The 13,732-nt window shown below is 32.7% G+C and overlaps 1 protein-coding gene across 1 annotated transcript in view; it reads left to right on the top strand.

Moving 5' to 3' along the window:
- Positions 1-344: 344 nt before the first annotated feature.
- Positions 345-13,732, top strand: part of LOC141343824 (epidermal growth factor receptor substrate 15-like 1) — an 18,424-nt gene continuing 5,036 nt past the window's right edge. Inside the window, exons 1-11 of the mRNA XM_073848482.1 lie at positions 345-393; positions 2,142-2,183; positions 2,392-2,481; positions 2,579-2,626; positions 6,201-6,302; positions 6,510-6,575; positions 6,688-6,813; positions 7,531-7,590; positions 10,669-10,941; positions 13,307-13,467; positions 13,643-13,730. Coding sequence (XP_073704583.1) covers positions 367-393; positions 2,142-2,183; positions 2,392-2,481; positions 2,579-2,626; positions 6,201-6,302; positions 6,510-6,575; positions 6,688-6,813; positions 7,531-7,590; positions 10,669-10,941; positions 13,307-13,467; positions 13,643-13,730 — 1,083 coding nt within the window. The 5' untranslated portion in view covers positions 345-366. The remainder of the gene's footprint in view (positions 394-2,141; positions 2,184-2,391; positions 2,482-2,578; positions 2,627-6,200; positions 6,303-6,509; positions 6,576-6,687; positions 6,814-7,530; positions 7,591-10,668; positions 10,942-13,306; positions 13,468-13,642; positions 13,731-13,732) is intronic.

Here is a 13,732-nt window from a genome sequence, read left to right as displayed (position 1 = left end):
TCTCCCATAACATAGTTTTACATATATAATTTAAAACGAATTATTTTCGAGATATTTATTGTTCTGAATTATGTTTTAAATGCGTTCACCTGATTATTTAGCATTTTAGATTAACAATATAAACAACTATTAACTGTGTTTAAATATTTGTACACATTCGTACGAATAACTAGTAGGCGTAAGACTTAAGAAAAACGTTAATAACTTGTAAATAACTTAAGTAAAATTAATTTAGTGAAACAAACCACCTTATTCATACCAAAGACACGATCTGTAATGAATTAGTAACTCATTATTTCAGATTTGACATTGACTCTACGCGTGCACGAGACGGACTCCTGCGCGCGTGCTCGTGAATCAGGAAATATGGCGGCGCTCACGCCACTCAGTCAGGTAATGACTTTAAAAGTTTAATTAAAACTAAACTGTAAAATACATTTTGAGAGGATTTATCTAAATAATGTTCTCTAGTTGTTTAGACTAGAGATTTACACTTGTTTATGTGTAAGAACACGGATATTGGGCTCTCCTGTGAGGCAGGCGCAGTTATCGATTGTTGTTAGTGAATATTTCTTAGCTGTTTTTTCAGTTTTGCCTCGATTTGGGTTTTAATAATGTCCAATAATTGATAACTGACTGGTTTGGGCTTTCAAGGTCGCTGTTTTGCAACTTTTTGACTGTCTTTATGTCGTGACAGCTGTTTGTGCAGCAGCATTACGAAACTAAACAGTGTTATTTATATGATTCCTGTCAGGGAATTGTCCGGAATTTCGTACAGAAGCATTATTCTGATTTTGTCCTTTGTACTATGTCAATAGCACGTTTGTGTAGGTTTTCTTTAACGAGAGAAACCTATGTTTTCATCCTGTGACGTCATCGATGCCCACAGCAGCCCCTGTCCTTCCCATTTCTGTAATAACAAACAATAACCATGTATAGTTTGTACATGATGGTGGTGCTATATTTATTGTAAAATCATAAGAATGCAATCTACTGAGAATCATCAGTGTGAATAATAAATGCAACCAAAATCAGCATTAAAACATTAGGATGGAAATGAGTGAGATGAATGGAAATGTACTGTATTTTATTATATTAATGATAGTATAAAAATCTTTTAGTAGCAGTATTATTTCTATGTCTTTTTTAATATTGGAAACACTTTACAGTAAAGTTCAATTAATTAACCTAAGTTAATCCATTAAGGGGACACACTGCAGACAAAAACGCTGTTTTTTAATGCACCTGTTAAGTTTTTTTGTTTTTTCATAAAGTGTTTTTTCAGACTAGTGGACCGAAAACACCCAAAAGACACTGTTATGTTTTTCTTTTATAGCACTTTATCTATTTGTGTCAATAGATTTCAATTACAATACATATTTTTAAAGGCAGTTTTTTCTCCTACACTGAGCCATAAATCTCCACTTCAGTAGCACTTACACACACCAAACTTTACATTTTTATTCCTGTCTATATCCTGAAGGTTTTTACAGAGGAATTTGTTTATATACAATTAGCTTAATTTTAAACATTTTACTCCCCCCAAAATAATAAAACAATACATGGTTTCCTGTCTGTTTTTTTTCTGAATTATGTAGTAACAAAATAAGATACCCAAAATCCCCTTTGTAAAAACATTTGACTCTATGTCAAAAAAAAAAAAAAAAAAAAATTTAAACAAGAATTTTGAAATTAACTTCATCCAGTGTTTAGATTTTTGTACTAGAAAATGTATGCAAATTAGTGCATATTTAATTAAATAATGCCTCCATTGCATATTTAAACCTAACATTTTAGAAAACGTTTTAGAAAAAAAATGTTTACAATTATCAATGTAATCAGTCATCTCTGATAACTATTAGTTAATTTTTTTGCAATTAGCAAAACATTTGTAACATACAGTATTTCTTAATTTTTGTTAATGTGAAATACAGCTATTCATTGTTAGTTCATGTTAGCTAAGAGCCAATAAATAATGTTAACAGATACAACTTTTGATGTTAAATTAATGGTGTATTAGTGAATGTTGAATTTAAGATAAATGCATGCTTTAGAAGTTCCCTTTTCCTTATTTTAAAGTTTTACTATTAAATGTAAAATTTTACTGTTCTTTTTATTAAATTTCTTTCCTATTTATGCAGTTATCAAGTGGAAATCCTGCATATGAGAGCTTTTACAGACAGGTAAAGTCATTAAACTTTTACGTAAGGGATGAACCTGTATAGAAATTATAGCAAATTACCAATGCTGTTTGAAATGGAATCAATAAAGCCCTGATATTATGTGCTTCTAATGTTAGTAATGAAATATAATATTACTGTATTGGCAGACACTGATAATATGGTGTTTGTCTTTATAAGTGACGCTGATGGCCTGTTGTGTTTGTTGCAGGTGGATCCGGGAAACACTGGGAAAGTGGGTGCTGCAGAAGCAGCTCAGTTCTTAAAGAAATCAGGGCTTTCGGACAGCACATTGGGTCAGGTGAGAAAAACGATCCTATCATTGAACATCTGTAAGCCTTGAGATGCAGCACTGGAGCTGATGGTGGAAAATGACTGTGTTTTGTCTCTATATACAGATCTGGGATCTGTCAGACCCAGAGAGAAAAGGTTACTTGGATAAAAAGGTAAATACCATTGTTTAAGTCAGAATAGGCCTTTATACAATTAAATATAGTGACTTTCCATTATGATCTTTGACGTCATATTGATATTATTTATATCGGCTCTTCATTTATTTAAAGTCTTAAATCTGGTTTGTACAGTTTCACCATTGTATTTAATGGAACGTTATAAGTTCCACATTTATTGGTCTCACTTCAGTCCTCAATTTTGGTCTAAAAAAAGCTACAACCCACCAAAATAAAAGTTTTGTTTTACTTTGTACAGTAGAGTGTTCTGTTAGTATGTTAAATACAATTAATATGTCGCACATTAATATCACACATTTTTTTGTCCACGTTTTAATTTAAATTGTAAGACTGTAGACTGTGCAGCACTTTGTTTAAAAAAAAATTGTTATATTTGATTAAATTTTAAAGATTAAATCATTTATTTTAGGTTTATGCATTCACTTGTTTACCACCTTTAATTAATACATTTGTATTAAAAAATTAAAACAGAAAAAATACAGACAACATAGAATTACAGAAAAAAGTAAAACATTTCTTGGAGCTCTATTATTGTTAACATTTTAATAAATTAAAAATAGTTAGTTTTATTAATTGTTAATTAGACAGATATGTTGATTTGAGTGCAATTGAGATACTATTAGGGGTGTCAAAATTAATCGTTTTTACGATGCATCGCGATGCAGACAAGGACGATTCGGTATCGGTTCAGTAATAGACCATAACCGGTTATAACGGACTCAGTCCAGTGCCAGAAAACGCGACCCAGTGGGCTTGTATGATTTTCCGGGAGGGGGGTTGGGCTAACGAGGGGAGTACTCCACATGAATAAAATAAGTCTTCAGATTTTAACTGAAAGGATTATTGCCACTTTCTTTACACACCGGTGCATTTAACGATCAGTGTGCATTTAACAAAATGTCTTTTTTTTGTTAGTAATTCATTTAAAGGACTGAAACATTATTTTTATTTGGTTGAAAAGACTGGCTAAAAGCACTGAGCGCGTCTATCTGGCTCAGCGTTGTTTTACACAAATATAATGTTTTGTTGATATTGTGAGTGCGCACATAAATAATAATAGTAGACCTTTTGCAGTTTTGAATGATGCCTTTTTATGCCTTACTTTTATCGACAAAAATGGTGTATTTTAGGTTTCCACTGTTATTAAGAAAAATGCAAGTGATCGCGTTTGAGCTTCCATGTCAGCTGCAAAGCCCGCTTTCGCTTTCACTCTCCGCAAAAACGATTGGATATGCGTCTAACCGCGCACATTTATCTAGGTTAAATGTTTAAATTAATATTCTGAAATGCATCAAGTGTTTTATGTCTATAGATTGTATTTAATGCAAGTCGTGTTGATTTGAGAAGGCTAAATTTATCAAACATGCTCAACTCATTACCGCTGGCCGCTTGTTCGTTAGGTTAGGTTAAAAAGACAAAAGCTTGAATTTAACAAACATAAAATGTTCCAAACATATTTCTAAATTAACTTAAAAAGGAAAGAAAACGAAATCTAGCCACTTTGCCTTTAGAATCCAAAACTGAACTATTTTAATGGCTGCAACACGAACTCTGTTCTGATAAATTGTCCGATAAGGACGGGGCTCGGGTCTGAGATTCTCAGGCTGGGCTCGTGCAGGACTCTATTCGTTCCCTCGTTTCAATTAAATAAGATCTGAGCGGTACCTCTCGGTTGAAATCGTATTTGGTTTAGTTTTCGCGTTTAAAATGACTATAGCGGCAGCTTTTATCAAAAGATATACGGCCCTTTTCTGTGGTGGAAAAACCCCGGCCACCTGTTAAATTCACTGGAGCCGCGATATAAGCTTCCCTCACTCAAACACATTTCAGAAAAGATTATGCCGGAACTCTAGAACGAAACCAAAGCCCAGGTATTTACTTTTGTGAATTTGTTCTAAATGTTGCTGTTGTCTTCTGTGCCCAGACTTTAGTTTTGTTTGATACATTCAAGAAGTGTTTTTTTCTTTGAGAAGGTAAAATTAAAGTTTCAGTTCATATATCTGACTGTTTGTATTTATTAACACAATTGTATATATTTGAAGTAAAGTTGCAAAATTAGTATGTTTTATTCCTTAATTTAATGTACTGTATAGTACAGTACAAAACAACAAACAACAACAAAAATAATCATTCTGCCCAACATCCTGTGTTTGGTCTGAGACAGGCCAAAGAACCTCTTCAGCATCACAGGCTAAATTAGCCCTGGCCAGGCAGCAGGGGTCAAATCCTCTTGCATGCCTGATCCAACCCTGCACTCATCAACTAAAATATATGAGACTGCTTCTCTTCTCTTCTTGCCCTTGCCCTTCTTTTGTCTTTTCCACATTGTCGTCATTGTCCTCCTTCTTCTCCTCCTCTTCCTCTTTCACCTCTTACTCTTCCTCATCAAAATTACACATTACTGTATGTGGGATATTGATTGAAAAAGACTGGATAGGATGCACAGTTACACTTGTACAAGTGGTCTGACAAAAAAATCTAATCAAATAAAAACGCATTACAACGTCATTGTGAAATAGAAAAGCAAAATAAATTTGAAGTAAAATTGAAAAATGAGCAGTGCATCGTCAATGCATCGTGATGCATCGAGATATTGTATTGAACCGAATCGATGACATGATAATCGTAATTGAACCGAACCGTAAGACCACTGTAGGTTCACACCCCTAGATACTATTATAGTTTTTATTCATATTTTGAATTAGTTTTTACATTTATTGATTTAAAGTTTTAGTTATTTTGTTGTGCAATTGTATTTATTTATTTTAGTACATCAAGATAAACTCAATGTTAAAGAGAAATGTTGCCTTAGCAGCTAGTTGAAAAAAATGAGTTTAAGTTTTACTTTTTTTTTTAAATATAATGTTTACTGAATGCTTATTTTAATAGCAAAAGTGTATTTGCATTTTTTTTATTTTTAAAATTGTATTATTTTTTCATTTTTAATTTTTAAAGCTTTCTTTTTTTATTTTAGGTTTAATGAATTGATATAACCCTGGTTTAACTGCATTCTCTATTAAGGTTTTCTTCAGTACATCAAGTTAAACTCAATGTTAAAGAGAAATCTGGCCTTAGCAGCTAGCCGAAATAAAATAAGTTTAAATTTTTATATGTTTTTTTTTTTATTTAAATGTGTACTGTATGCTATTTTAAGTAACAGAGATTTATTTTAATGTTTTTAATTTTATTATTTTTGTATTTTCATTTTTAAAAATGTTTTTCTTTTTTTCTTTTAGTTTTAGTTAATTGTTATAACCCTGGTTTAACTGCATTCTATATTAAGGTTTTCTTCAGTACATCAAGTTAAACTCAATGTTAAAGAGAAATCTGGCCTTAGCAGCTAGCTGAAATAAAAGAAGTTTAAATTTTTATATGTTTTTGTAATTTAAATGTGCACTGTATGCTTATTTTAAGTAACAGAAATTGACTTTAATGTTTTTAATTGTGTTATTTTTTTATCTTAATTTTTAAAAAAAGTTTTTTTTTTTTTTTTTTCATTTTAGTTTTAATGAATTGTTTTAACCCTGGTTTAACCTCAATCTCTATAAAGGGTTTCTTCACTGCTCTGAGGCTGGTGGCATCTGCTCAAGGAGGAAGTGACGTCAGTATAAACAGTTTAAGCCAGAACATCTCTGCACCCATCCCTAAATTTGTGAGTATTAGGAATTTATTGTAAATAACACTTGTTTGTGTCACATGCTTAAAATATCTGAAACCACAGTCAACCTGTTGAATACGGTAGCTGATGTTGACAGTTAATCGCTTGTGTTTGCATGCTGATTTGTAAGTTGTTTGGGTTTAAAGCCTCTGTAAAATCAAATACATGTAAATGTCTACAATGCCTTGTGTGTTTTTTTAGAGAGACGCTGGCAGCCCGTCCCTGAACATCACAACCTCTGCTGCTGATTCCAGCTGGACAATAAAGGTACAGAATTACTGAAGTAGAGTTAGATTTGTGATGAAAAACATATTTAAGTAGTCTCAGTTTTTCTCTCCACACTTCATTGTCTCTTTTCCACTGTGTTTGGCTTCACCAGCCGGAGGATAAAGCAAAGTATGATGGGATATTTGAGAGTCTGTCTCCGATTGGTGGGCTGCTGTCAGGCGATAAAGTGAAACCAGTCCTTATGAACTCAAACCTGCCTCTTGATGTGCTTGGAAAGGTGAATATCTGTTTTACTTTATAGTAGGCTTGCACTGATATAGATTCTTATTCACCTAGTGTTTTTTTATGATATTGAAAGAAATTCTAATGAATGTAGCAAAAATTAAAAAGTGAGACTAATAGTCTTAGTAAACATTTCTTTTTCAAAGGAATGCTGTTATTATGAACTTTCTATTAATCTAAAAATCCTGAAAAATAAAATGTATCACAGTTTAAACAAAAAATAATAATAGTTTTAGCACTTGATATATAATAAATGTTTCTTGAGCAGCAAATCAGCATATTAGTGACACTGAAGACTGGAGTAATGATGCTGAAAATTCAGCTTTAATCACATGAATAAAGTACATTTTAACACACATTCAGATAGAAAAGTTATTTTAAATTGTAATAATATTTTACAAAAATTCTGTTTTTCTGCATTTTTTTCTTAAAATAAATGCAGCCTTGATGAGCAGAAGAGACATCTTGCAAAAACTTAAAAATAATTACTGACCAAAAATATTTGAATCCTATTGTTCATATATACATAATTAAAAAGTATAATATTATTTATTATATTATTTGTGACAATTGACCAATTCAGACCAATGCAGAACGTTAACAAATATTAATATTGCTAATATTTGCCATACAGTGTTTATTTAATTATATAGTTTATAATTGATTTTCATTACTATATAAATGTTTTTTTTTTTGACTTCTCTCATTGTAGATTTGGGATCTCAGTGACATTGACAAAGATGGACACTTGGATAAAGATGAGTTTTCAGTGGTGAGTCACTTAATGCATCAAACAAGATATCAAATGCTTTTATTATTAGTAGTTTAGGGTTAGTAATGTGATCATACTGCGTCATCCTGCAGCATTTGTTCTGTAGACATGAATGATTCCCCAAATCACGTGTCTTATTACTTTAAATATTTAATATTATTCACATTGTCCAGTGTGTACAATATATGCAGGGTTTGTACAAGGTGCTTAAAGTGCTTGAATTTGACTTTTTGAAATTTAAGACATTTCACAAAAAATTCATGCAGTCCAAAAACATCATGCCATTTTCAGAAAAGGAATCTCAACGTCACTTGTAACGATTTTTAAAAACCACATAGTGATGGGTGACAGTGAGCTTTTCGAAAATTCGGAGTCAGTTGAACCATTGCGTCTCAAAATCATTCACTGTTTCAAAATGCTCTAATCGGATCGCGTATCGCAAAACATTTGTTTCAGATCAGGACTTCAGATCATGTGAGAATGGGTTTGTGAATCATTTCGCAAATTGAATGATTCAAATCAAACCATTTGCATCATGCAAAATGATTCACGGTCTGCGCTCCAGATCCTGGTCTGAAATTATGGTTCGCAAATCATTATTTAGCTCTGGAAATTCAGAGCGTGGTTCGTGAATCATTTGATTTTGATCGGAACTTAAGAACTGGTTTGTGAATCTTTTGCTTTAGTTTGAAACTTCGGAGCTCAGAGCACAAATCATTTGATTCAGATCGGGACTTCGGTGCGAGTTCAGGATTTTGGAGCGATTTTACAGCTGTTTGTCTGATTTTTTTTTTCTTAAACAGTTGAAAACATGAAAACATTAAAGGGATAGTTCACCCAAAAATGAAAATTGATGAAAAATTATGTTTATCTGCTCACCCCCAGGGCATCCAAGATGTAGGTGACTTTGTTTCTTCAATAGAACACAAACAAAGATTTTTAACTCAAACCGTTGCAGTCTGTCAGTCATAGAATGGCAGTCAAATCTGTAAGAGTGAAAAAAAACATACACAGACAAAACCAAATTAAACTCTGCCGGCTCGTGATGATATATTGAGGTCTTAAGACACAAAACGATCGGCCTGTGCAAAAAATGGAACAGTATTTATATCATCATTTACCTCTGATCCACCACAACGTTCTACTGCCCTCAGTGCATTTTGTGTCTTAAGACCTCAGTGTATCGTCACGAGCCGCAGGGTTTAATTTGGTTTTGTCTGTGTATGTTTTTTTTACTCTTTAAGATTTGTTAACCATTGACTACCATTATATGACTGACAGACTGCAACGATTTAAGTTAAAAATCTTTGTTTGTGTTCTGCTTAAAGAGGTCATCAGATGCCCATTTTCCACAAGTTCATATGATTCTTTAGGGTCTTAATGAAAAGTCTCTAATATACTTTGGTTAAAAATTCTCAATAGTAGTGTAAAAAAACACCCTTTTACCTTGTCAAAATCAGCTCTGCAAAATATCAGCTCATTTTATGCCATGGGCCCTTTAAATGCAAATGAGCTCTGCTCGCCCCTCCCCTCTCTGCTTAGGGATTACAAGCTGTAATGTTTACTTTAGCTGCATTTAGCTGCGTTTAGCTGCATTTAGCCACGTTTATTGGCGAAACTTGCCAACAAGCACATTATTAAGAAAGGCCATTTGCAAAGATGCATAAAAAAATCACTTCTGCTGTGGGTGAAGCTGCATCATGAATGATTCACACGAACATAGATGCATATGTAGATCGGAATCGGTGCTTTCCTTTTAAAACGAAAGTAACGTTGTCCTCTGCGTCTTCAGCGGCTCAGATGTCGGGAGTAAATGACGACTGCTATGTTCATTATTACATCCAACAACAGAACACCTCAATCGCTCAATTAGAGTCTTCCTCTGCACCTGAGTCACACAATGGCGATAGTATTCGGACTGTTTGAGCTCAGTGAGGGCGGGGCTAAGGTAAGGCGCTCATGTCAATCAACTGTGTTTTGTCACAACGACAAGAAGCTGAGAATGACCTGATTTTAGAAAGGGGATATTACTTTTAAAGATTAAAAAAATACCACTGGGTGGATTTTTATCATTGTAGGATGGTTGTGTACACAAACTGCCAACACACATTAATGTTCAAACAACATGTAAAAGTTAGTTTTGCATCCGATGACCCCTTTAAGAAACAAAGTCACTTACATCTTGGATGCCCTGGGGGTAAGCAGATAAACATCAAATTTTCATTTTTGGATGAACTGTCCCTTTAAGGCAGTACAGTTATAAAAACAAAACAAAGAAAAAAGGAAAAAATGATACACATACAAATCCCTTAAGAACATTAACCGTGGTTTTACTATAGTAAAAAATGTAGTATAATTTGTAACACGTTAGTAGTAATATGTTGCATATGCTTCACTTTATTTTTGCCATTTTTTATTAGTATATTTTTTATTTATCTATTGAGATCTCTGATTGAAGTCCTTGAAAATCCAAAAAGTAGTCCTACTGTACGAACCCTGCATATATGTGACCCTGGACCACAAAACCAGTCTTAAGTCGCTGGGGTATATTTGTAGCAATAGCCAAAAATACATTGCATGGGTCAAAATTATTGATTTTTCTTTTATGCCAAAAATCATTAGGAAATTAAGTAAAGATCATGTTCCATGAAGATTTTTTTGTAAAATTCCTACTGTAAATTTATCAAAATGTAATTTTTGATTAGTAATATGCATTGTTAAGAACTTAATTTGGACAACTTTAAAGGTAATTTTCTCAGTATGTTGATTTTTTTGCACCCTCAGATTCCAGATTTTCAAATAGATGTATCTCGGCCAAATATTGCCCTATCATCATAAACCATTCATCAACAGAAAGCTTATTTATTGATCTTTCATAGTATGTATACATCACAGTTTTGTAAAATTTAACCTTATGACTGGTTTTGTGGTCCAGGGTCATATATGTCAAAATAGAATTGTGGATGTTATTATCAGTGATTGAGAAAACAGGCTGGTTGTTGACAAATCAGAAAGAGAAATCCCAACGTTCATTTTGTCGACTGCAGGAAAGAGAGTCACATCATTTTCTTTTTGCAGGCGATGCGCCTGGTTTATGCAGCCAGAGAGAAGGAGCCTATACCATCCACCCTCCCCACCTCTCTCATCCCTCCATCCAAGCGGAAGAAGATCGCAGGCGCTCTTCCGGGATCTGTCCCTGTTCTTCCCTCTAGTCCGTTCCTCCTGATGGAAAACCTGCGGCCCACGGCGGCGCTTTCCAAGAGTCCTCTGGGCAGCAGCACAAATCTGTCTCCATCAAACTCATTCAAGCGCTCCACCCCGACTCCCCCGCAGGCTCTAACACTCACACAGGTGAACAACACGGCAGGCGTGCTGCATTTGAACCTGTCAATCTTGATCTAACTCTCATAATACTGGTCCAACTACATTCTTATCAGCTCCTGGGGCTGTAGACTTTGTTCACAGAGTTTACTACCAAATAATACACAGGTTTTAAAAGGGAAAGTTTGTGTGTGATTTTCTACATTGTTTGGAAAGCATAAATAACCTACAGTTCTTTGACCAAGTCATACAGTTTATTATTAGTTACTCGATGACTAAACCTATGCAGAACCCAAGATATTATCATATTATCTCATATATTCTCATTCAAATGACTTCCATTGTAAACTTCATGAGCAGCCAGATATCAAAAGAGATTTGAGGTCTATGGGCTGTCAAGTTTTCGCCATCTGTGCACAAGTGTGCATGCATTCTGAAAGGAATTTTATTGTAGTGCATATACTATTAAATTATTTGTATGTAAAGCAGCATGCAAACTTCATTGATATCATGTGGTGGAGCTTTTTGCTGCGTATTTGCTTTAAGGAGTGATGTTGTGCATTATAAGACACAGTCCACACAAAGCTAAAATAAAATATTTAGTTTAACTTTTGGAACCTAACTGGAAGTAAAATAAATGAAAACAAAAACTGAACTGAACTTAAACTAAAATTAAAATTAAAATAAATAAAACAGATATAGTAATTAAAAATGTTAAAAGCACATAACAAAATGATTAAAAATGTAAATAAAAATTAAAACTGGAAGTATAAAAGCAAAATCTAATTCAAACTTTTAAATTAAAAGTTTTAATTAAAAAAATATAATAGTCACTTTGCAAAGCTATTTTGCATATTTGGTTTAATTAGTGATGTTGTGGATTATAAGAGATGGTCCACACATATAAAAAGCAACCAGAGGAATCATAATAGCCAATATCGGAGTTATTATATAAAAAAATAAATAAAAATAAAGCTTAAATAAAATAGAAATATTAGATGAAAAACTTTCAAACTTCAAGTTTTAGTTTAGTTTAACTTTAAGCATCAAAATTACTAACTGGAAGTAAAATAAATAAAAGCAAAACAGAACTGAACTTAAACTAAAATTAAAATGAATATTAAAAAAAGTATACATATAGTAATTAATAAAAAAAAATTAAAATGGCAAAAGCACATAATAAAATTACTAAAAATATATTTAAAAAAATTTAAGTATACAAAAAAAATCAAATTCGAAATATTAATAAAAAATGTAATTTTTCATTTTAATTTAATTTTTATAATTTTCTTCAAGCACCAAAATTACTGGAAAAATACAAAAAACAACTGGAAATAAAACAAAAGCAAATAAAAACTAAATCTGACTTAAAACTAAAACTAAAATAAAAATAAACCTATATGTGACCCTGGACCGATAAAACGGGTATATGGGTCAAGTTTTCAAACTTTCCACTGATGTATGGTTTGTTAGAATAAATCTGGAATATGAGGGTGCAAAAAAAAAAAAAAAAAATTAAATATTGAGAAAATCGCCTTTAAAGTTGTCCAAATGAAATTCTTAGCAATGCATGTTACTAATCAAAAATCTTTATTTAATATCCTAATGATCAGAGAAAAATGTATCATTTTGACCCATACAATGTATTTTTGGCTATTGCTACAAATATACCTGTGCTACTTAAAACTGGTTTTGTGGTCTAGGGTCACATATGTGACCCTGGACCACAAAACCAGTCATAAGGTTAAATTTTACAAAACTGCGATATATACATCATATGAAAGCTCAATAAATAAGCTTTCTATTGATGTATGGTTTGTTAGGATAGGACAATATTTGGCCGAGATACATCTATTTGAAAATCTGAAATCTAAGGGTCCAAAAAAAAAAAAAAAAAGTCCTGAGAAAATCACCTTTAAATTTGTCCAAATTAAGTTCTTAGCAATGCATATTACTAATCAAAAATTACTTTTTGATAGGTTTACAGTAGGAATTTTACAAAACAAAATTTCATGGAACATGATCTTTACTGAATTTCCTAATGATTTTTGACATAAAAGAAAAATCAATAATTTTGACCCATACAATGTATTTTTGGCTATTGCTACAAATATACCCCAGCGACTTAAGACTGGTTTTGTGGTCCAGGGTCACATATAGTAATTAATAATAATAATAAAAAAAAGATGTAAAATGAAAACTAAAAGTATAAAAACAAAATCTAATGAATAATTTTTTCATTAAATTAAACATGATTTTTAAACTACATCTACAAATTCATAAATAATGTGCATGTGTAATTTTGGCTGATGCATATAGAAAATTAACATAAAAATGCACATAGTATACACAAGTTGTATGCTTTTCCAAACGCTTCCTGTATTTGTCTTATCAGCCATTGTCTGATCACTGGGTGGTGCCGGCAGAAGACAGAGAGCAGTATGAGGAGATCTTTGAGCTTGCAGACTCTGATTTTGATGGGATGGTTGGGGGAGGTGAAGTAAAGGATATCTTCATGAACTCACGGCTGCCTCAGAGCGTCCTGGCACAGATATGGTGAGATGATCAAACAAGAAAATGCAATTTCATTTCTAAAGTCACCTCCAGCTTTTTTAAAACTGTCCTTGTGTTTGCAAAATCATATTTTTGTGCGAAAGGATTTATGATTATGCTACATAATACTGTGTACATAGAAGCATGTTTTCATAGAAGAAAATGTTTTGGTCTGCAGGTCGTTGGCGGACACTCAGCGTACCGGCAAACTCACCAAAGAGCAGTTCTGTCTGGCGATGCACCTAATTCAGGAGAAAAAAAAAGGAGT

Source organism: Garra rufa, chromosome 10 (genome assembly GCF_049309525.1).
Source record: "Garra rufa chromosome 10, GarRuf1.0, whole genome shotgun sequence".
Classification (NCBI taxonomy): Eukaryota; Metazoa; Chordata; class Actinopteri; order Cypriniformes; family Cyprinidae; genus Garra; species Garra rufa.
This window is presented reverse-complemented; position numbering and strand designations above follow the sequence as displayed.